A 25,644-nucleotide genomic window follows, 5' to 3' on the forward strand; every position below is an offset into this window, starting at 1 on the left:
TGGGAACTCCTGAGGAGGAAGCTGAAAAATAGTACCCTTTGTAGATATTTGCGGCAACATACAATGCTCCATATACGTTGCCTGAACTGTCGGCTACTGTGTTCTAGAAAAGGTTTGGGATGAAACGAACTGGCGGATGGACTGAAGTACGATTTTATTATTTTACCTGACACCAAATCGATGACGAAATACACGTATGTATGTCTATATACCTTATCATTATCCGCTATTAATCGTGTTTGTGAAGAATATCCATATTTTCGTTATGATATGCCGTTACATACTGGATTTTCCAAGTAAGATAATTGTAATAATTCAGTGGCGTGAATTACTGCCGCGTCGATAACAAGTTCACAATGAAATTCGAAGTTATTCATAAATACTGAAGTGGCCTAGTATTAAAAATTCTGCCTCCCATAAAAAATGAATCTAGGTCAAATCCAACAAGGAGTGAATTATAGTTTTTATTTTCTTACTATGATATTTTAATTTTAATTGGGAAGGCAACTAATGTAATTGTATATATTTTCTGTTTGATTAATCACAAAAAGACCAATGAACACAAATGATAATCTCATGGGTGAAAAACCGAAGTATTTTCACCCACTCGATGAAATATATCCGTTATTCACTAGAAAAAATATATCCATCATTCACACGATTAAAATATATCCGTTATTCACTTATGAAATATATCCGTTTCTCAATCGATGAAATATATCCGTTATTCACTGGTTTCAAGCCAATAGCCTCTATTTCCCCTATCAACTAGCAATGACGAATGTGTACCTATTTAAGAAAATAGGTAAAAATACGCACATGATAAGATAAGAAAGAATATAAACGATTTGGCGATAACATAGTGATAAATTTACTCATTAACCCCCCTGGTGCCCCTTTTAAGTGTCAAAAGGTAGCGTCATCGAAGACTTATACCTGAATCGCTTCATCACTGAATCGTAATATCATACACTTCTAAAGAGAAAATATGAAACACTATATGGCCACAAAAATTAGAATACAATATCACAATCTTCCATTATCAATTTACCTTTCGTAATGGTCACTAATATACGATTTAAATATAAAGAGGTGTGGTAACGGTTTTTCCGAGCAAATAATAGACTTCGTAAAAGGCTATCGCGATGCAGGAGCAGAGAAATACGATAATGATACAAGAAAACCAAATTCACGCGCCAAGTTCGCAAAATTTATTTGCACCCTACATACTACAACTCCCCATAAAGAATTAAGGAAGATACCAGATTAGGGAAGCTCATCGTCGAAGATGAGATCATCCGAAGGATGATCGTCAGCGCCGATGTAGTCTTTCTTTGTTAAAACGCTTTAGCCGATCGCGATGTTCCCGGAAGGCAGAACACACTTGATGAATTGTGATATGATCGTACGACGAAGGCATAATTGATAATCTATTTTAAAATGTAAACTGGGACTATTAGGATCTATATAAATATTTGTTTGTTTCCTAGAACTTTAATATTGTTTTGTGACGTTTCTAAATTTACTTGAGTCACACTGTTAGAGAAGTGTCCTGGAGGAAATCGTTATGACAATTCTCTGCATATTTGTACTCACTTCGCCCTCTTTTTGTTACTAAACCTCCCTGTCGAACCGCCAGAGACTGAACATCAGCTTGTAGAGTACCACCAATTTAGATGGGAAAATTGATGATTGGGTTTAAACTTAGTTTAAACGATTATTCAGATTTATTGAACTAGTTATTTGCAACGAAAGTACCCACATCGTCTCTTATCGTAATTATTATCTGACTAATTATCATTATTGTCATATTCAAATGCCTGAGTATTACGCTCTTGAGTGAAACTGGTATTTTGGTAATTTTTTTTCCTTTCATTTGCCGATTTCGTCACGACCTCCAAAAATACAAAAGCTAGCACAAATCATTCCTTCCGTGCGGGAAAAAAAGCATCTTTGTCTGCCAGCACACAAATATACAATATTTCTAAAAAAATAAGTGGCACACATAATTTCTTTTAAAGACAGAAAAGAAGATCTGAAAAGGAAAATTAATTACTGTAAGTGAGTGAGATCAGTCAATAACAAAACGAGCACCTGCAACGTATGTTGGAGTAATTTACAACGTAATACGTAATACAGACATGTCATTAACTGATCAGTGATGTTGAAGACGGGTTTCTTTCAGATGGTACTTATTCCTGTAGCAACAAAGTGAAGATTGCGAATTGAAAACAATGTAGATGATATTGATGAACTATTTATATTAGATCATTCATAAATCATATGAAATCAGCATTCCAAATATAACAAAATAAAATTAAAATGAATCTGTAAAAACTACTTATTTATTATTCAATTATCATTAATGTCAGAAAGTAATAGATATTTTCTTTCCAGTATTCGTGATGTTCAAAAATATGCTTAACACCTGCAAATTCGCATTTTCTTTAAATATTTTGCTGCATGTCAGTTTACTTTAAATGCTTTCTACAAACAGTGTTCAAGTAAAGAAACGATTTAGCATTCTTCTCACCTCATTCCAAAGCAAAGAAACATGTGCAGAGTCGTCAGTGATTATATTTAGGAATTCATCATATGTTAGAAAATCAATTTGTTTCATTGTATCAATTGCATAAAGATGCAAATTATGCAAATGATTATAAAATTGCCTTCCTATTTACCATCTATTTGTGTATACTATAAATAATACTTAATAAGCGTTCACTAGTCACCATATTCATTTTATTATTATTATTAGTAGTAGTAGTAGCAGTAGTAGTAGTAAATCAGTTGAAGCAGCAGCAGCAGAAGTAATTAAGCCAACAATTTTGGGAATCTTTTTCCTTTACTTTTATTCATTTATATATAACCTTGTATATCCTGTAAGCAGAAAAATCACTTCAGTGAAATCGAAATCATGCCAAAATAATGACCTAGACTAGGAGTTTGTATTTTGGCTCTATTTTAAAAAGATAACAAATGATTAATATCAGGTAAAGATGCTGTTGTAAATGAATATTTGACAAGTAGATTGTATTAGAAAGTTTGAAGTACACTCATTCAAGTTGCTTAATTAAATCAAATATCATCAGAAGAAAATAAGAACATTTCAAATATATTTATGTCAAACATGATGATATTCTGACTTGTGTCTGCTTAAAAGAATAATAATAGTACTGACTAATATTTCAAGCCGATATTTTGTCTGACACACATTCAGAATTGTGGCTTTATTATTAAGCATCAAATTAATAATAGCAATAATAATAATAATAATAATAATAATAATAATAAAACAATGATAATATTTTATTGCTAACTAAGTATAAAAAACTGCTATTAGTCTGTGTTTATTTAGATCTGAATTAAAAAGAAAACGTGTACTTTATTGATCGGATTTGCTTCTAAGTGATTCCAACTTCATTCCGAGAACGATGTTAATATCAAACGAACAGATCACAAAGTTATGGAAATTCACGTACAGGGTTTGCATTAAATTAGGGAGATCAAGATGCAATTATGATTCCCATAACAATACAGGGAATGAAAATATATAGCCTTTTTGTAAGTTCTTCTACTTCTTAATCAATTTCAAATTCTTGATAGCTTTATACTGGTCAGGTATTTCCATGAGGGCATTTAGAGCGAATGCGGCCTGGGGATTCTTGGCTGTTGACATTATCTCATAAAAATTGACAAATTGAAAGTTGTCAAATCTCCTTTGTGGTAACTGGTCATCAAATTCGTCCATCGTGTCCCACGGACCGTCGCCCACGCCTATCATTATGATGGACAGTGGGTAGTCAGAAGCTTTTTCGATGGAATGCCTTGTCTCCTCTTCATTACTGACCTGGCCGTCGGCAACGATCACCAGAATGTGGTACTGTGGAATGATAATAATAATAATAATAATAATAATAATAATAATAATAATAATGATAATAATAATAATTTAATTCAAAATTAAGGACAGCTTAAACATAATAATATAACCCTATTTTAAAGATTCATTGATTAAAAAAAAATTGATTCACAGATTTGTCAATGGATTTGATTGTTTGACAGGACTAGAAGATAACGAGACAGGGAGAGAAAATACAAACGAAAAGGAGAAAAATGACTTACCATATTACCAGAATTTTTTACAATTTCAACAGCTTTTTCAATTAAAGGGGCAAAGTTAGTTGGTCCACCTAGCCGTATTTTGGGTGTTATTTTCTCATATACCTCTAGTACCTCCATAAAACCTTTGCACTCTCCCTGAAAAAGAAAGAATTTTTATTAGAACCTTGGCACGCAATCGGAGTGGTGAGTATTTAAACCTCGATGTATGTTATGCAATTTACATACTGTAGCACAACCCCTGTCTTTTGTACCAATTATCACAGTTAACTATCCACTGTTATATACGTCATTGCGATATCAAACCCAAACAGCTTTCCACTATTGAACATAGAGCTTTAAAAATATCTCGTTTTGTCGTTTTTAGAAGATATATAACTTCTTATAAATGTTAATTTCTTATAAATGTTAATTATGTCCAAATATGTTTCCCTTAAGTTAAGAGCGTTTCATTAACTTTGATATGTTACATTCTCTGTGACAAAATACGTATTGTACTTCACGCGTCACTTGTCTGTGCGTCTCTGTCCCTGTGCACGTGTTTCTTGTTCCTGTGCACGTGTTTCACTGTCCCATTAGAACTTGATTTAAGTCGAAACGTTTGGAGTGGTTCTTTCCATAGATTTGCCTTCAGTGCAAACAATACAGTGATGATAATTATGCACAGGTTTTACCAGGGGAGTGTGGAGGGCAGCTTTCATCAGGAAGGTGCCCCAGTCATTAGGTGTGTACATTTCTTCATTAGTAAGAATCCCTGTCGTCACCATATTTACAATTGTGACATGACTAACTATTGTGTACGTAATTAGTGAACCACGGGAGTGAGCGTATTTGGCTTTGTAACTTGTTTTTGTAGAAATACAAATAATGGCACTCCACTGTTGTTACAGGTTTTACCAGGGGAGTGTGGAGGGCAGCTTTCATCAGGAAGGTCCCCAGTCATTAGTTGTGTACATTTCTTTATTAGTAAGAATCCCTGTCGTCACCATATTTACAATTGTGACATAACTAACTATTGTGTACGTAACTAGTGAACCACGGGGGTGAGCGTATTGGGCTTTGTTACGTGTTTAGGCTCGAAGAAACAGTAACACAGAAAGAGTGAAAACAACAAGCTTTTTAAAATTTAACATATTATTTCCCTGGAAAAATTCTGCAGAAATAAAAATAATATAAACTTATGGTTTAATAGAATTAAATCCAAAATTAATACAAGGATAATCCACGAATTAAATTGCAATAGTCCTAGTAATACATGTTCTAATAATTTCAAGTTCGAATCCTGATAGAAAATCCAAGATGGATGACGATGACGTCTGCTGTAGTCAGTACTGTGCTTATCTACAGTTCCTTGTAGAAATACATATAATGGCAATCCACTGTTGGAAATCCAAAATAATTTTTGTAAGCAATGTCTTTCCAAAATTTCTGTGTAAGTACTCCTCAAAATATTTCCAGAAAAAAAATAATCCTTTTAAAATCCAACGGATCTGAAGAAAATTATAACTCAGAATCTGGCTACAACAAAATCACTTGACATCATTGTAAAAAGCCCAAAACGGAGAAATCTCTCTCTACGCATATCTATTAAAACTAACAAATGCGCTGTAATGGAAAAAGCGGAATTGAGAAATCGAAAGGGGGGTCACGTGATCGTGTTTATGTCACGTACACCAAACATGACCCTGACGAAAACCAATCATTTTGAAATAAAATAGAACATATTTACGAAGGTTGCTACAAATTCTGAAACAAGGTCGGGATTTAGATCAACACCTGGTGTTCACGAAATAATGATTCAGGTCAATTGATTTACTGGAATAATATCATCTCCAGTGAATAAATTTATATTATAATAGCATATAATAGAATTTAAAAAAAAGAAAACTGACAGACAATTAAATTAACATAAATATGAATTAAATCAGATATATGTAACACCTTTCCCCATAAAAATAAAGATTTATATGATAAAGCTTTCTTTGTACGATATATTAATTATACATGAGTTTCAAGAAAAACATAAGAAGTACTCTTATGAATTACAAACAGTGTACATGAAATAATACATTTCTATACACGGGAAAGTGCGTCTGTTATTAAATTATCTTTTCATTTGATGTGCCCGGTGTCAAAATTATATTCCTGTAACAACAAACTCCCCGTTAGCAGTCTTTGATTTTTATTTTTCATCTTGCCGATGAAAGTAAGGGGGTTGTGATCGCTAAACACAATAATCGAAGAAGGAACTGAACTAAGGTAAACTTCAAAATGTTATTGTGCCAATATCAAAGCCAAACATTTCTTCTCGATTGTTGAATAATTGTTTTGGTGCTTATTTAATTTCTCAGAAAAAGCACACTAGATGATCAATATCATTTCCGTCTTCTTGAATTAAAACTGCTTCAACCCCAACATCATTTGCATCAACAGAAAATAGAAAGATTGGCTACGATTTGGATTTGTAAGAACTGGCGTGCTTTTAAGTATGGCTTTTAACTTGTCAAAAACCTCCTGAAATTTTTCAGTCCAAATGAACATGTTTTTCTTACTCCATAAATTTGTCAGGGGTTCAGCAATCATAGAAAAAATTGGGACAAAATTTCCGATAATATCCAGCCAAACTTAAAAATCGCATGAGTTCTTTTTATTAACAGGCACGGGAAATTCGGATATCCTCGACCTTAGTATCTATAGGTTTAACTTGTCCATGTCCCACAATATGTCCTAGAAAAGTTACACTAGCACGGCAGAACTCACTTTTAGATAAATTAATTGTCAAGCTTGCATCTGTGAGTTTGTCAAGGAATTTCCTAATTGTTGGTAAATGTTCTTTCCAGGTGTCGATATAGATGATACCAACATCGATGCAAGCATCACAATTGTCTAGACCAGAGGTAATCATATTCACGAGATGTTGAACTGTACTTGGCGAACCTTTCATCCCAAGCGGCATTACTTTATATTGGTAAGTCCATCTGGAGTCACGAATGCAGAAAATTCCATTGCTCTTTCCGTTAGTGGAATTTACCAAATTCGTTTCAGAAGGTCAAATTTGGTGACATACTTGACATTTCCGACCTTATCAATACAGTCATCGATTCTTGGTAATGGGAATGAATCTGTTTTTGTTACACTGTTTATCTTCCTATAATCAGTGCACATACTGAACGTTTTATCTGGTTTTGGAACAAGTATGCATGCTGAACTCCAGTCACGTTTACTGGGCTCTATAAAATCACTCTCAAGCAAATATTGAATTTCCTTTTTTCCAGTATTCCTGTTTGAGAGGGTTCATCCTGTACTGGCGTTGTTTGACAGGTTTGGAATTTACAATTTCAACGTCATGGAAAAGTTTGCTTGTCCTTGTAGGAACATATGGAAATAAGTGCTCATGTTCAAATAATAACAACAGTTTAAGTTCATTTCCTTCTCGCTCTTGCAAATGTGAAAGTTTCTAGTCCAGATCTTTCATAGTTTCTGTATTCCAAAGATTTGTCACTCCAATGTCGGTAGAATCTGATGATATTCCTTCACTTAAATCTTCAATGAGTGAGACAGGTGTAACTAAATGAATTGCATGTTTAACCTAGCTATCTCTTTTAATATAAAGGTCCTCCTATAATTGTTTTAGATCCCAGGAGCACTAATGTTATAATTTAACTCATTCATTTTCTTCTTAACCTTGTAAGGGCCGTAATATCTAATCTGACGAAAAGTCTGATGAATGTGGTAGAGAGACAGAACACCATTATTACAAAATTCAAACGTTCTCTCCACTATAGTTCTGTCACACCAAAACTTCACTTCTGACTTGAATTGCTGAATGCCAAATTCAAGCAAAATAGACTAGAAAGTTCCAGACCTAAACTTTGACTCTTGACCCGATTGGTTGGAGTTAGAAAGGCCAAATTGAGTAAAAGATTTTTTTCAAAGCTTTTACTATTATTTTGGATTTTATATTCCTCAAAGGAATTGCCTCTGACAACCTTGTTGACGCACACATAATGGTCAACAGGTATTGGTTACCTGACTCAGTCTTAGGTAAGGGACCAACACAATCTATCATAATTCTACTGAATGGTTTGTCAAAGGCAGGAATAGGTTGTGGATGAGCCTTGGGAATTTTCTGATTTGTTTTCCTACCATTTGACAGGTATAACAAGATCTACAGTATTTACAAACATCACTTTTGATTTTTGGACAATAGAAGTGAGTTAAGATCTTGTGATAAGTTTCATTGATCCCTAAATGACCGGCCAATGGGGTTTCATGGGCCAGACTAAGTATTTCCTGTCTGTCAGGTTTTGGAACTAATATTTGCTAGTTCACGGCTCATTCGTCATCAGCAGGTACCTCGGGAGGTCTCCATTTGCTCATAAGAATTCCATTTTTAATGAAATAACATACAGGAACTTCAGCAGCTTCAGTTTCACTAATGGCCTTTTGAAACAAACAGGAGATCTCGGAATTTTTTCCTGTTCGACGACAAGTGATTGTCGTTTATTACATTACACTAATTGGAATAAAGAGAATGAGTAGATTAAAAGAGGATCACAGTGATCAGTACCTTCTGATTGATCCAAACAAGGAGTGGAAGTGACCTCATCAAAAGCCTGACTAATACATGTGCCATCTAAAGGAATACTTTCCTTATCAACACCATTCTCAAGGGCTTTCTTTGCCATTGCTCTGGAAACTGCACAAGCTGTAAATACATCAAGGAATTCTTTTTTGAATTGGATCGACTTTCCCATCCAAGCAAGGCTTGTCAATTACAAGTGGATTGACCACAACCTAATCTCCATCTAGGTCGTTGCCCTGTAATAAATGAAGGCCCTCAACGGGTAAAATAGAGACCGTTCCGACTGTCACGGGTCCTGACACCAAGTCTGATGAAAATTTACATAATGGAGAGGAACATTAGCAAAGCCTCACTCTACTCCCTGAATAAGAACACTCTCATTAGAAGAAGACTTCTCAGGATAAGGCAAAGTACCCGACAATAAAAGACTCTGGAAGCTCATGTGTCCCTTAAACTTTCAGTAGGGATATGTTTTGCTGAATCAAACAAGAGTGATATAGAACCCTTCGATATGAATGGTTCATAATTCTCCATAATTAAATCAGACTGGGGTTTGTTTGATCCAACAAATGTATTGCTTTCAATACATTACCGTGACCTTGACCTCTCAGAAATAATTTCATTTGAAATAGATCCGTCTTGATTCTGATGCATATATTTTAATTTGTAGCAATCAGAAATAACGTGTCCTTTTTCTTGCAATAGGTACACGTAGGAAGAGAATAGGATCTTGAATCAGCTTCTCCGAAGTTTGATTTTGAGAAGTTGTGCCATTTTGAGTTTTAGAAGGGCTCGTATTAGGCTGAAATACTTTTCTACCCAAAGACTGTTGTGTAGAAGTCTTATTTACAAAAGGAACTTTGTGATTTAAAAAATACTCATCAAAGCACGAGCAGCATTTTTCAAGGTTTCAGTCTGATGATCGCCAAGATAAACTTAATGTCATTATGTACACAGTTTATGAGCTCTTCAAGTAATATAAGTTGTTTAAGACTTTCATAATTTTGTTCAACATTCGTGGCGAAGCACCATCTATCAAATAACTGCTCTTTTTCTCTAGTAAATTCGACATGGTTTGTCCAGCTTCTTTTATATAATTTCTGAATTTTTGCCGATAAGCTTCAGGGACTAACTCATAACCCCTTTAGATGCATTTTTCGACCGTATCATAGTCACCAATTTGTTGAACTGACAGTGTACTGTAAATATTAATAGCTTTACCAGTGAGTACACATTGTAATCATTGAGTCCAATGTTCCATTGGCCACTTCAAATTTTCAGAATTTTTTTCAAAATAAGGAAAATATTTGTCTACTTCTTTTTCTATGAAAAGTGACATTAATCTAATATTCTTTGCGAGATCAAAACTTAAATTTGGATTTGAAGTATGAATGTGCTTTTCACTTGCCAGTTCCATTCTTTCATTCTACATTGATATTCCCTCTCTTGCTTCTCTTTCTCCAACTGTAAATGTTTTTGCTCTTTCTGTAAATGTATTTGTTCTTTTTGTAACTACATTTATCTTACTTTCTCTCTTTCTTCCTTATCTAACTGCATTTTTTTTTCTTGCATTTGTATTTCTTTTTCATTTGCTTGTAATGGCATTTGTTCTTTTTATTTCTCCAATTTAATATGTTCGTTCTCTTTCTCCAATTTCATTTGTGCTTTCTCTTTTTCCAATTTCATTTGTTCTTTTTCGTTTTCCAATTGCAACTGCATTTGCATTTGTTTTTCTTCTTTATCCTTCTGAAGCTCCAGTTTCCTCTCCTCCAATTCCATCTTGTATTTTGTTTCTAATTCCTTCATTTTTTTGTGTCAGAGTCTAATACAGACTTACTGACTGAAACCAAGCCCTTTTATCCAAAACATTCTTTTCTACGAAATACTTCACCAAAATATTTATTATGTCTTGTTTCGTTAAAGAAGCATTTACTTCAGAAAGGTCGTATTTTCTGGCAAGTTGAATCAAATCATCGTTTTTGAAAAGATCTAATGGTTCCTGGGTAGGACTTGAAACAAAGATTTCCACTTTTGATGACATTTTAGAAAAAGCTTGTCGATCTCACTAAAGATGTCTAAATCTAGGGGAATACAAATTTCAAAAAAACAATGTTTTCCGAAATATGTTAGCCGTAATACAACAATTTCGGACGAGCTACCCAATTTCTATGTTACGTGTTTAGGCTCGAATAAAGAAAGAGTGCAAACAACAAGCTTTTTAAAATTTAACAAATAATTTATTTCCCTGGAAAAAATCTGCAAAAATGAAAAAATGAGGAGAACTTACGGTATCAAGAATCAAATGCAAAACTAATCCAAGAATAATCCCAAAATAATATAAGAATAATCCACGAATGAAATTGGAAAAGTTTAGTAATAAATGTTTTAATAATTTTAAGTTCGAATCCTCATGGAAAATCCAAGATAGATGACGATGAAGTATGCTGTAGTCAGTACTGGGCTTATCTACGGTTCCTTGTAGAAAGACAACTAGTGACAATCCAGTGTTGGAAATCCATATTAAATTTGCAAGCAATGTCTTTCCAAAATATTTCCATAAAAAAATTAATCCTTTTGAAATCCAACTGATCTGAAGAAAATTATAACTCAAAATCTGGCTACAACAAAATAACTTGACGCCGCTGTAAAAAGCCCAAAACTGAGAAATCTCTATCTACGCATCTCTATTAAAGCTAACAAATGCGCAGTATTGGAAAAAAACCGGAATTGCGAAATCGAAAAGGGGGTCACGTGATTGTGTTTATGTCACGTACACCGAAATGACCCTGACAAAAAAAAATCATTTTGAAACAAATTATAACTTGTTTACGAAGGTTGCTATAATTCCGAAACAATTTCGAGATTTAGATCAACACCTGGTGTTAAGAAAGATTGATTCAGGTCAACTGATTTTCTGGAAAAATATCATCTCCTAGTAATAAATTTACATTAAAACAGCATATAATAGAATAAAAATTTTAAAACTGACACAACTTAAATTAAAATAAATATGAATCAAATCAGATATATGCATCAGCTTTTAGGCCAGAAGTGTACAAATAAAGTTAGCATTATTATGTGTCAAAATGCTTGGTCACTGTCCACTTCAAACGTCTGTTACGACACAATAAAAGCCCTAGGCCATGTTCGAATTAGAGTTTTTAATAACAAAATAGAATATGTTGATCAATTTCCATGAAAGGCCATTAGCTATGTCTTCAGCTGAATTTTGATGAATCAAGGCGGGCAGTTGCACGTTCATGATAAACAAAAATATTTAACATTACCAAAGAAACAAATTTGCCTATTACATCTGTTCTATAACAATTGGGAGTGTGTTTCGTTCTTTTTTTGGACTACCAACATTCAACTTGCGATTTGAATGACGTTTCTCAACACGTCAATTTTATATTTGGTACATTTTACTGTAGCCAATTGTATCTAACGTCTATGTTGTATGGCTGATTGGTTTTAACGAGAATTCTTACGCTTTATTGTGGCTCAGTTATGCAAGGAAACGGAGCTGAATATCGGTCCCAAGAACGCGTTGAAGAAGCCGTTTCCGTTAAAGCTTGGCATCAGACCCCCAAACTCTGTATTGCGAATCTGGTGCTCTATCAATTCATATATAATGAATAACTACTTTATTCTACATTGAAAACACGTATTATTCTGTGTATTTGTTGCAACATATTGTTTGTTGTATTTGTTATTAATAGACGAAAAGACAAATACATATCATCCATGCGAATCATGTTCAACTAAAATACATGTTTATCCACTCAAACATGGTCGTAAGATCATTCATTATCTTTATTGTTTTTCTATCAACTACATCGAATACTTACCTCTTCTGGTTTAAGTTTGAAGATGCTTTTGTCCTGTGTGACACTATCTCCAAAGCCAAAGGCAGGTATGGCCCCTTCAGGGGCATTATTGAGGGGTTCTAGAACTTCTCCCAAAATACAGATTACCTGACGGTTTGAAAAAAGAAAATAATGTCAGATTAGCATGAAATCCTTGTAATGGCAAGAAAGCCTTCTAACACGTCTATACCTATTCCAAGCATGGTTTCTGAAAATGTTTTACAGGTATAAAACTGTACTTATTTTACGGAAAAGAACCATTTATAAAAACCAATTAGGAACGTAACGCTGCAAATTAATTTTAATATTGAAAAATTTAATCTCTGTTGATATTTATGTTACTATCGTTAAACTGGGAGTTTTGTGATTTACGTGGAGTAAGATTGTTATTTTGATTTCCTGTTGTGATATTCAATGTAAGAAAGGAATTGAAAAATGCAGAGCAAAATAGATGCAGAAATGTTTTAAAATTGCCTATATTTGCCACTGGTATGTAGAGTGCAAGCACTGAATTAGAAAGATGAAGTAAATGATAGGCAGTGTCGACTAATAGTTGTGATATTTAATATTTTCAAAACTTTCGCTACACTCTTCGCCAAATTTAAATGGGATCCTCTATTTAATAATAAAAAATAGCATATAATGATGATATCCAATTTGAATGATCTTTAGGATCTTATAAGCGTTGTGATCCTCAATGTCATTGCCTCGCGAGTCATACAGATGCTATGCCATGATATGGCGTGCTATAACCTCTGGGGCCAAATATGCATTGCGCCGTGCAATGTGTATTGTGCCATGCAATGGTTACGCCCTATTCGACCTTCTAATCCATGACCTCTGGTGTTATAAGAACGTTATATGACGCAATAGTAATGCCTATTTTCAACCTACCAAGTTGTTTCCAATGATGAAATCTCGTTTTTGCCCCTATAACATGGCCTATGGGACCAAAAAGGTGTTCTGACATGCACTATATGGTTTATTTGAAACAGATGTTACTGATTTTCATTGGACAATGTTGTATTACACAAGATAATTACCTCGTATGGATTATATGGCAAAACATGGAACAAAAGCGTTCAAAACACACAAGACAGATATTGTACAAAATGAAACCAAAAATATATCGACATAGAAAACAACAAACAAACATGAGCATACATAAAGGTTTAGCAGAATTGCATGTATGAAGTACATAGCATTTCAACGCAAAACAAATGACCCATTTACCTCTTCAATATAGTATGCATCAATTATAAAATGAAAAATCTACAAAGAAAGCATGTTTCTGTTACGAGAATATGTTCTTAAAATAAGTAACAGAAAAGAATGAAGACAACAAGCTTTGTAACAAATAATTTATTGGAATTTGTACGGAATTAAAAAGCTGGAATAATATAGTCCCATAATCAATTTACAGCACTTATGTATTTTCAGGGAAAACAATCACTTGAATTCAGGAATTGAAAAAAAATAAAAGATTTCAGCCCCAAACTGACACAACATAAAACAACTTGACCTCTCAAGTGTAAAGGCACGACTGATAGAATTATTAAAAAATCAGTTATAGACTAAAACAAAACGCAAAACAAATGCCCAGCTGGGGCTCAAAAGTTCATCTTTCTGGAGAAAAAAGTATGTTTACCTCATGTAGTGTAGTGCAGGTATGACCTTGACTCAATTAAACGATTCTTACTCTGAGAAAGAATTTTAATAAAAGTTGTTTATCAAAACTGTCACTGATTTTAAGGTCAGCAACTAGATAAAATGTTTTTGTTATGTATTTACATCAATTAAATAAATTTTAAAAATCAATCAAGTCAAACAGAACTGAATTTAATTGTGAAAAAAGTCAAGTGAAGTTAGCAATATTACATTACAATAGCATGTAATGGAATAAAAATTTAAAACTAACAAACAAATAATTAATTTGAATATACATAACACTTCTCCCATAAAAGAGAAAGAATTATTTATATAATGAGTTTTTTTTTTACCATAGGTTAATTATACATGTTGTTTATTAAAAAAACAACATAAGAAGAAATCTTATGAATGATACAATCTATACGTGAAATAATATATTTCTATACACGGAAAAGTTCATCTGCTATGAAATTATTTTTTCCCTTGATATGCCTGATGTCAATATTAAATTCGTGTAACAACAAACTCATCCTTAATAATCTCGGATTTTTGTTCTTCATCTTGACTAATGAAAGTAAGGGGGTTGTGATTTACTAACCACAATAATCGGAGAAGCAGTTGAAATAATGCAAACTTCAAAGTATTGTAATGGCAATATCAAAGTCAAACGTTCCTTGCCATTCTAGGATATTTTCTCTGCTGCTTTTTTAATTTCTTAGAGAAATAGCAAACTGAATTATCAATACCATTTTTATCTACTTGAATCCATGCTGCTCAAACCACAACATCACTTGCATCAACAGACAGTTTAAATGATTGACCGAAGTTTGGAGCTCTAAGAACTGGCGCACTCTTAAGTATGGCCTTTAACATAACAATAGCCTCCAGACAATTTTCAATCCAATTAAACTTGGTTTACTTGGTCAATAAATTTGACAGGGATTCAGTAATTATGGAAATATTGGAACAAAATTTTCGATAGTAACCAGCCATATCCAAAATCGCATAAGTTGTGTTTACTGATAGGCACAGGGAATTCAGAGATAACCTTGACCTTTGCCTCTACATGTTTAACTTGTCCATGTCTCATGATATGTCCCAGAAATGTTATACAAGCACGGCAAGCACATCAAAACTCGCTTTTGGATAAACTGATTGTGAAACTTGCATCAGTGAATCTGTCAAAGTATTTCCGAATTGTCGCTAAACGTTCTTTCCAGGTGTCCTTGCAGATGATGATATCATCGATGTAAGCATCATAATTATCTAGACAGACGTAATCATGTTCATTAAACGTTGAAAAGTACTTGGCGAACCCTTTATCCCAAACGGCATCACTTTATATTGATGAATTCCACTTGGAGTCGCGAATTCCGAAAGTTTCTTTGCCCTTTCCAACAGAAGAATTTGCCAAAATCCTTTCAGAAGGTCAAATTTGGTGACATACTTTAAATTCCAATTGTATCAATTCTTGGTAATGGAAATAAATCTGTTTTTGTCACACTGTTCACCTTTCTATAATCAGTGCACATTCGGAACGTTTTATCTCGTTTCAAAACATGTGTACATGGTGAACTCCAGACATTTTTACTGGGCTGTATGAAATAATTTTCCAGCAAATACTGAATTTCCTTTCTCAAAAATTCTTATTTGAGAGGTTTCTTCCTCTACGGGTGTTATTACACAGGTGTGGAATTTCCAATTTCAAAGGCATGGAACATCTGAAAATAAATGCTCATATTCAAGTAACAAATGTTTAAGTTCATTCCTTTCTTGCTGTTGCAAATGTGAATGTTTCTGGTCCAGATTATTCATTGTTTCTGAATTTTAAAGATTTGTCATTCCAAAATCAATGTAATCCGATTGCACTCCTTCGCTTAAATCCTCACTGACTGGGACAGGTACAACTAAATTAATTGCATGTTTAACCTGGCTATCTCTCTCAATATACTGGTACTCCTTTAATTTATTTACATCCCAGGAGTACGATTCTTATAATTTAACTCATTCCTTTTGTTCTTAACTTTGTAAGGACAGTAATACTTAATCTGAAGACAATTGTGAAGATATAGCAAGAGAGACGGAACTATATTACCAGATTCAAAAAGTATCTCCATTGTAGTTATGTCAAAACGTAATTTCAATTTTGACTTGAATTGCTGGATGCCAACATCAAACATAATGGGCTGGAAAATTCCAGACCTAAAATTTGACCCTTCATCAGATTGGACAGACTTGCTGAGTATAAATCACGGAATTCTTTTTCAATAGGATCGACGGTCTGATCCAAACAAGGCGTTCGGGTACACGTAGATTAACCAGAACCTTATCTCAGCCTTGGTCCTAGACAAATAATAATTGAATTCCCTCAAAAGGTAAAGAAAATACTGTTCCGATTGTCATGTTTCATGAGACCAAGTCTGCTGACAAATTTACACAATGGAGAGGAACATTAATAAAGCCGCACTCTATTCCCTGAATAAGAACAATCTCATTAGAAGAAGACTTCGCAGACAAAGGTAAAGTAACTGACAATAAGAGACGCTGAGAAGTTTCTGTGTCCTTAAACGTTTAACAGGGATGGGATTTTCCGAAACACTCAGGAGTGATATAGAATCCTTCGACATGAATGGTTTATAATTCTCCATAATAAAGTCAGACTGGGGTTTATTAGACCAAACATATGTATTGCATTCAATACATACCCGTGACCATGACCTCTTAGAAATAAGAGGATTTGGAATCGGTTTGTCCGATCATGTTCCTTATTTTTCAATTTGTAGCAATCAGATATAACGTGTCCTTTCTTCTTGTAATAGGTAAACGTAGGAAGAGATAGGATTTCTGATTGTTCTTATCAGAAGCTTGATTTCTAAACGTTGTGCCAGATTGAAATTTAGAAGGGCTTGTATAAGGCTGAAATACTTTTCTACCAGAAGACTGCTGAGTGGAAGACTTGCTTACAAAAGTAACCTTATGAGCTAAGGAATACTCGTCAGCAACATGAGCAGCATTGTCTATGGTTTCGACCATATGCCCATCAAGACAAGTCTTAATGTCACTATGGACACAGCTCTTTAATTCTTCCAGTAATACGAGTTGTCTGAGATTTTCATATTCTTGATCAATATTCTTGGCTAAGCATCACCTATAAAATAACTGGTTTTTTCCTCTTGCAATTCGACATGTGTTTGCCCAGCTTCTTTTTATAGTTCCTGAATTTTTGCCTCAGGGACTCTTTATGATGCATTCCTTCACCAGAACATAGTCAGCACTCTGCCGTACTGACAGAGATGTATATTTCTCACCCATGCGACAGACAAATCTACTTGTTTTGCTAACCTTACTTTTCCTGTCTCAGTCTAGTCATCTCAGACCAATCGTCTCAGCCAAGCTGTCCACACGCTCAGAACTTCTTTAAAAAAAGAAACCATTGTTGTCTTCTGCTGTACCTGACGTAGTTGTACTAAAATCAAACAACAACAACAGCAATAATACAGAACAAAAACATAGTAACTTAATTTAAATCCATATTTGCGTACACACCATACAAAAACATTTCGAGAGAGACAAAGACAAACGCATATGATGTCGAGTGTTTTGGTATTATGCTAGTTCGTTCCACACGGCATGGTCAGTTTTATCCTATATGCTGGCCTAGCTCAAGACATTTTTAAATCAGCGTCATTAAATATAGCTACAGCTACCTAACTAGTTTTAAATACTACGTGCGAAACAAATTATATACTGTTAACTACATTTAATGACGCTGACCTGAAAATGACTGTGCTACAGATAGGATAAAATTCTTAATGCTGTGTGCAATGACCAATATAACAGAAAACGCTGATCCATGCATATAGACTATATACCTATATACTTCATAGGCTCTCAACACTCTTAACAACTACGGAAAACTTAGCAACATCCAGAAAAGTGTTATATAAAACATGCTTTTTCTCATTTTGTTAAGCATCTCCATTGTGCCCAGGTTGAATAAAAAATATACCTACAATATTTAATGACAAATAATACACTTACTAGCCAGAAGGAATCATTTATCCGTCAGCACATTAATTCATAAGCAAATTTCAATGTAGCACTTGCCATATTTCCAGGACAGAAAAATAAATGTTCAAAGAATACGTGAACTTGAAAGTTTTGCACATGTTTATCCGCTAGAGTCCGTATTTGGAGGGTCTATTATACACGGGGGTAATTTTACAATCAATATTAAGGACAACACAAGTATGTCACACACAGTTTCACCTCCTACAAAGAAAAGAATAGTTATATACGATAGTGACACAGATCTCTAATTACCCACGAAAAATCTAAAGAAAGATGTTACTCTTCGTTACAGCTTGTACTAAATATAACTACAGTAGAGCTGAGTAGCCAATATCGTTTTATTATTTACAATATAACTTTTCAAAATTGGAACTGATGAAAATAAAAGAGTTTCTTGTAATAAATATTAATTATTTGTTGCCAGTTTCATATAACATCCATATATTAAATGTGATAATACCTCATTATTATGCGACGTTTTATGTTGTTACGTTTCTTTGCTCACGCGTATAAACTTCCGACTCAGCGGTCACACCATAGCCCTCATTAACATATTTATATTCATGCACCGCATGGAAACATTGGACGTGAACACTAGTCAAGAATTCTTTTAACTTTAAAGGAAAATATCGGGTGACAAAAATAATCTACGTTGGGGTTTGACCGAGACAAGGAAATCCCAGTCGCGGGTTTATATTATATGTATCCCCACTCGGGCAAGCCTCGTGGGGAGACAAATAATATAAACCCTTGACTGAGATTTCCTTGTCTCGGCCCAAACACCAACATAGATTCTATATATATCTCGGGTTTTGCCAAAATGTGTACACTGTAATAGTTTAGTCCAATGCTCCCTTGGCCATTTCAAATATTCAGCAATTTTTTCAAAACAAATAAAATATTTGTCTACTTCTTTTTCTCTAGAAGGGGGCTAAACCTAATATTCTTAGTAACATCAAAACTTGAATTTATATGTGAAGTGGGAACGTGCATTTCTCTTGCCATCTCTATTTCTTTTATTCTAAATTGATATTCCATCTCTTCCTTCTCTTCTTGTATTTGCATTTGCATCCGTCTCTCTCTCTCTCTCTCCTCTTTCTTGCTTGTAACTGCATTTGTCTTTCTTCTTTCTGTAACTGCATTTGTTCTTTCTGTAACTACATTTGTCCTTTTCTCCTCTTTCTCCGTTTGTAACTGTATTTGAATCTGTTTCTTTCTCTCCCCTTTCTGACGTTCCAGCTTTCTTAATTCTAACTCCATCGTGTATTTTAATTTTAATTCCTTTACTTTTTATGTCAGAGCCTGATAAAGACTTACTGATCGAAACAATTTTATCCACTGTCTAACTGCTCCTGGGTAAGATTTAAAACAAAGATCCCCACTTTTGAGGGTAAAGAGTTCGTCTTTTTGGAGAAAAAAATAGAAGCCTGTTTACGAATTAGCACGTGCCTCACGTCACATAGTCCAGGATTGACCTTGACTCAGCTAAATTATTCTTACTCTGAGAAAGAATAAAAAGCAACTTATAAAAATTGTTTACCAAAAATGTCACTGATGTTAAGGTCAGCAACTAGATGCGGTGTTTCTATTATCAGGTATTTACATAGATGAAATAAATTTAAAAAAATCAATCAAGTCAAACAGAACTGAACTTAATTCTGAACAAAAGTAATCTACAGCAAACAATATTACATTACAATAGCATGCAATGGAATAAAAATTTAAAACTAACAGACAAATAATTAATTTAAACATACATAATATCCATCATTGTCCATTTCGCTTTTTGATACTTGTTCTGTTTAGAATATAATATTAAGTAATGAATGACTCTATCTTGTTCATACATTCAAAAACATTCTGGAATATTGCAAAGTGTGTTTCACTAATTAGTTCCACGTTTCTTTGCAATAATAAATTGAACGTTACACTACTAGCAGGCCGATTTAATAAAGGATAGTAGAAATAACAGCTTTCAACTTCTGCATTAAAATAGCCAGATACACACATCGGATAAATAACTAAACTAGCTCCATAAAGATGTGTTTAGAGAGGTATTTATACATTTCTAATATATATATATATAAATATAAATATATATATATATATATATATATATATATATATATATATATATATATATATATATATATATATCTCCGACAGGCTCACCACCCAAGTGTGACACAGGAGATCCAACACAAATAGGAACAGCTAGTAGCTATACGAAGGCCGTCCACGGAAAATAGATCACAATCTGGGTTTCAGCTTGGACCCTCCGTAGCAACAGACAACAAACCAGCAGCATCCATGGTCTCCCGCGTCATTGTGGAAACCCCGGCTTCACTTACAGGTACAGCTGTGGATACAGGTAGCCTTGTCCAAATCGTTTCTGCCTCCGGGTGGCATTCACAATCAAAATTTGTAAGTTCGTCGGTCGCACCATCAACTCTAATCCCTGATAAAGTTAAGGTAAACATATGGGCGGGCTCATACATAGGTTTATCATGAAGAACTCGCAGGTTACTGGTCTCAAATTTCAGTTAGATATGCACTGTACTGGTCCTGTACTTGGCATTGCCCCAAAAATTAGGAACGTCCAATTCACAATAGGACAGTTGATTGCCGCTTGGAGCAGGTTCACTAGTGTCCTATGTGAAAAATATCCCCTGGTTAGTAGCTCTCTTCCCATCCACATGGAAACTGCCCTTAAGCTTGAAGAGAGACGCGCTGATTGGAGGTACTATGATGAATTCTTTAGACAATTGGTTGCAAATGGAGAACCTAAATGGGGCACCACGCATCTAGAACTCTACATGAAGGCCGTGCTAGTGTCAAGTCATAACAACTATGCAGAAAACAATCCTTCACAAATTACAAACCAAAATTATCCGAAAGGTGTTTGTTTTAGTTACCACAAAAGCGGTCGCTGTTCGTCAGAATTTTCATTCAATTTTCAGCACAATAGCTTCAACTGTTTAGGGGGACACTCGTTCATTCGCTGTCCCAAACCAATTTATCAGCCCTTTAAGGTACCTCCGCAATACAGACGGCACCCACAGCGACCTAACAACCAGCCTTTTCGTTTCCAACGATCCGAACAACCTCGAACCACTAACCCGAACAACAAGAAACCTGTCGGCAAATAGTGCTGATCCTTTGCCCACCCCGGTCAAAACTGATCGCTTGCAATATTGGCTTCACGATTTCGATCCTGTTACAAAGTAATTCCTGCTTTTAGGTTTTCAAAAGGGTTCCCATGTGGGGTTTAAGGGTACATTGCAAACACACGTATGCAATAATCTGAAATTAGTTCAAACTAATGCCCAAATTACCGAAGAAAAGATACAGAAAGAATTGGCAGTGGGTCGCTTTGTAGGGCCTTTTCGTGCATAACCATTTCCCAATTTACAAATTTCGCCCCTAGGTCCAGTCGAAAAGAAACTTCCTGGGTTTTTCAGACTAATTCATCACCCTTCCTTCCCACTGGGCGATTCGGTTAATGATGGAATTCCAACTCACCAATCAGTAGTACATTACGAAGGCACTGATAATGCCATCACATGTATAGAACAGCTGGGCAGACAGTGTTTTATGGCAAAAACAGACATATCAGATGTTTCCGTATTCTTCCTATTTGTCCCATGCCATATAATTGTTTTGGCTTTTTGTGGTGTAACATGTATTGTTTTGACAAATGATTGCCAATGGATTGTAGTTCCAGTTGCCAGATATTTGAGACCTTTAGCAATCCTCTTCATTGGATAGCGAACACAAAGTTATCTATAACATACGTAACGCATATTTTGGACGATTTTTTTTATACTAGATGCAACTCGTTCCAATGCCAGCATAAGCTCGATCTCTACCTGACTGTATGTACCGACATCGATGTTACTATGGCCGCGGATAAAACATTTGCCCCATCAAAAACTAAGACGTAACTCATTGGATTCCGTGAGAATGGAGGTTCGCCTTCCCATGGACAAACTAGATAAATGTAATGAACTCGTACATTTATATCTGGCTTGAAATAAAACTACTCTCTAGGAGTTGCAATTCATCATAGGTACTCTTAGCTTTTCTTGCGCAGTTGTTTTGCCGGGACAAGCTTTTCTTAGGCGACTCATCAACTTGACAATTGGCATCGCAAAACCACATTAGATTAACAAAAGAGGTAAAGGAAGATGTAAGGGCCTGGCAAAACTTTTTATCTGGTTTTAACGGTAGATCTTTAGTATTACCGGACATGTGGCTGACATCCGACACTTTGGACTTGTACACAGTCGGATACGGTGCCATCCGAGGCACACACTATTTCTATGGCATCTGGGATCAGACATGGGCATATCAAAATATAACGCTTCTAGAATTCTACCCCATCGTTCTGGCATTTGAGGCCTGGGGAGAACACTTATCCAATAAATGTATATAATTCCACACTGACAATCAAGCCTTAGTTGAAATCATAAATAAGCCATCCTCTAATGATGCAAAAATCATGCATTTCATTCGCAAATTTGAACTATCTTGCCTTCAATTAAATATCTTGGTCAGGGAAAAACGTATACTGGGTATACGTAACAGACTTGATGATGTCCTTTCTAGCCAACAGGTTTCGAGTTTCCACGCCATAGCTACCTATGCGGACTCACACCCTCATCCTCATCCGCTTCTTCCAACCTTGCCCAGCTAGAGCGTACTCTTGACCATTTGCTTACAAATATCCTACATCCAGCTACACAGACCACGTATAAGCGGGCTTGGACGCTATATAAAGAGTTCACATCAGACAATTTGACCGAGTTCTCTTTTGACCGAGTTCTCTGTCCCAGTTTCAATAACCAATATGGCCCTTTCAGATGCATATAAAAAATGCATAAGGTTAGGCAAAATGGTCTCAACTTTTTAACCCTTCCATCACTTTTTCTAAGATCGCCGTTCCGCCGTGTGTGCTACTTTCTCTTTCAGGTCTCGTGGGTTTCACAGACCTAGAACCCTGGTCATCGACCGTACTCTGCTTAGATAACATTCACTCGACCCGGACTAATCTATGTCTACTTGCCTTTCTGACCGTCAGGAGCGTATGAGTGTACTCTAACAGCTCCGAAAGACCAACAGCGCGTTCAGAAAGTACGCTCATCCGTTTTAAAGTTTCTTCCCAATCCTCCATACATGCTGGATAAATCCAACTACCAGCGAGTATGAGGGTGCTCTACTGCCCTGGCAATAGAGAATTCATCGGTTTAATTTTGATCAACATTGATCTTTTCTTTGATGCTGGACATTTTTGTTCTTTGCCCCACCCACCTTTTCGTGGCTGCCAGAAATTCAGCAAACTGTATTTGCTGAATTTCTGTTTATGGTGGTTGCAGCCTCCAAAAATTTCTGTATTATACGCTATGTCTCATTGTTCAATTTCTTAGCACGTTTACGCTATAAAATTTGTCCACATAGTCATGTTATGCTGTAAATACATAGGGAATATCTGGTTCACTAATATCATTTACAAAGTCATGAAAGTGGCCAGCATCAAACACAACGTTTGTCTTTATTTTAATAATGTACCCATATACTTTGACTTTGCAATATTTGCATGACTGACCTAGGGTATTCTGTCCTTTCACTCTCTATCTTCATCCTGACTATATCGATGTCGGAAAAAGTAGGCTGGTGTATGCACATTTCATTTTACAATCTCATCAAACAAGTTAATAAAATAAAACCATCGTTCTCATTCACTTTCTTTCTGACAATAACTTGCACCCCACTTCTACATGTGCATCAGCACACACACACACACACACACACACACACACACACACACATATATATATATATATATATATATATATATATATATATATATATATATATATATATATATATATATATATATATATATGTATGTATGTATATGACATCATCAAAGAGAGAGAGAGAGAGTCAGTTGTAAGTCTGGCACGGATTGATGTGGTCCATCAAGCATTACGAGTCGGTAGATTAGTCATATTTCATTGTAGAAGAAACTCGCACTTTATTTTGTGTATAAGAGTTCTCCATCCCATCTCCGCATGAAGATAATCGTTAGAACAATGAATGGACAGACATTTAAAGAGTCTCTCTTCTTCTGCCTGATATTTCTTGATCTTTCCTAATCTTCTTGTTGGTAAGCGTATTCACGAGCATATTCTAATACTGGATGTTTGAAAAGTGCCTAACGTTATCGCTTAGCTAGTGTTATTCTAATACTAGATGTTACAAAAGTGCCTAACGTTATCGCTTAGCTAGTGTTATTCTAATACTAGATGTTACAAAAGTGCCTAACGTTATCGCTTAGCTAGTGTTATTCTAATACTAGATGTTACAAAAGTGCCTAACGTTAGAGCTTAGCTAGTGTTATTCTACATATAGGTCTTTTTAACACGCGCAACATATTTCGATAGTTCTTTTTTTGTTAAAGTGATAATTTACTTTGCATCTGAAGATAATGTTTGTCTTGTATTTCTAGGACTTTTAATAGGAAAACATTTGAAATTATCTAAGAGAACATGCCTGTCTATATTTAATACAATGCCAGCTTTAGACAGCTTAAAAATGTATTGCACAGCCAGATCATTGTTTCAGATTCTTTATACAACTAATATACAAATTTATACAACTAATATACAATTTTATACAACTAAAAGACAGTCATAATCTGCAAATTACGTTACAAGCGATTTAAAAGTATCTATATATTTGTGTTAAAGACTTTGGTTACGATCCATTAACTGGATGTCAATCCATAATGGAAGATTACCGGAAATTATATATTTTTGAAGTTTAAAACTCACTTTTCTACCACGCTCCTTGATACAGCGAACAAGGAAAGTTAAACATGAATTCAATCGCATCGAAAGAGAAAAAAAAATTGTGGTAATTTCAATTATCTGATGAACATTTAATTAGTCAGAAAGACAACTAAAATTATAATCATCTGGCAAGTTATATTTAACTCAAACATCAATAATATCCGTAATTGCTGCACCATATCGATGTGAACTTTTTAACCCGACCATGAAGCACAACTACAATAAAACAAACAAGAGAAAACGGAGTGGGGGATAGATTCATAGTCAAGCTGTAAATCTTTCGTTGAAGTGGTTGTTGGACTGATTTTAAGCAATAAAACAAATTAGATTTCATCAAAAATAAAATTGTTTCTCCGAAACGGTAGCCTTTGATGTAACGAATGTCATTTGCTATGATGAGGGTTTTATGGCGGTGAAGATAAGGTATGGTGGTAGGGTATCGTGTGAGTCATAACTGTACTCGTTTACATGCAAACTACGTGTAATTGAGTAAAAG

At 34.8% G+C, this 25,644-nt stretch overlaps 1 protein-coding gene across 9 annotated transcripts in view; it reads right to left on the reverse strand.

The window, feature by feature from the left end:
* Positions 1-2,835: 2,835 nt before the first annotated feature.
* The window catches only part of LOC149783433 (uncharacterized), a 33,652-nt gene continuing 10,843 nt past the window's right edge, over positions 2,836-25,644 (reverse strand). For all 9 annotated transcript variants that reach the window (XM_089931667.1, XM_089931662.1, XM_089931664.1 and 6 more), the window contains 3 exons: positions 12,556-12,681; positions 4,126-4,260; positions 2,836-3,883 (listed from right to left, as the gene is read on the reverse strand). In XM_089931667.1, coding sequence (XP_089787793.1) covers positions 3,575-3,883; positions 4,126-4,260; positions 12,556-12,681 — 570 coding nt within the window. In that variant the 3' untranslated portion in view covers positions 2,836-3,574. The remainder of the gene's footprint in view (positions 3,884-4,125; positions 4,261-12,555; positions 12,682-25,644) is intronic.

The sequence above is a fragment of the Sinohyriopsis cumingii genome, chromosome 14 (genome assembly GCF_028554795.1).
Source record: "Sinohyriopsis cumingii isolate HCF-2022 chromosome 14, ASM2855479v2, whole genome shotgun sequence".
In the NCBI taxonomy this organism is placed as follows: domain Eukaryota; kingdom Metazoa; phylum Mollusca; class Bivalvia; order Unionida; family Unionidae; genus Sinohyriopsis; species Sinohyriopsis cumingii.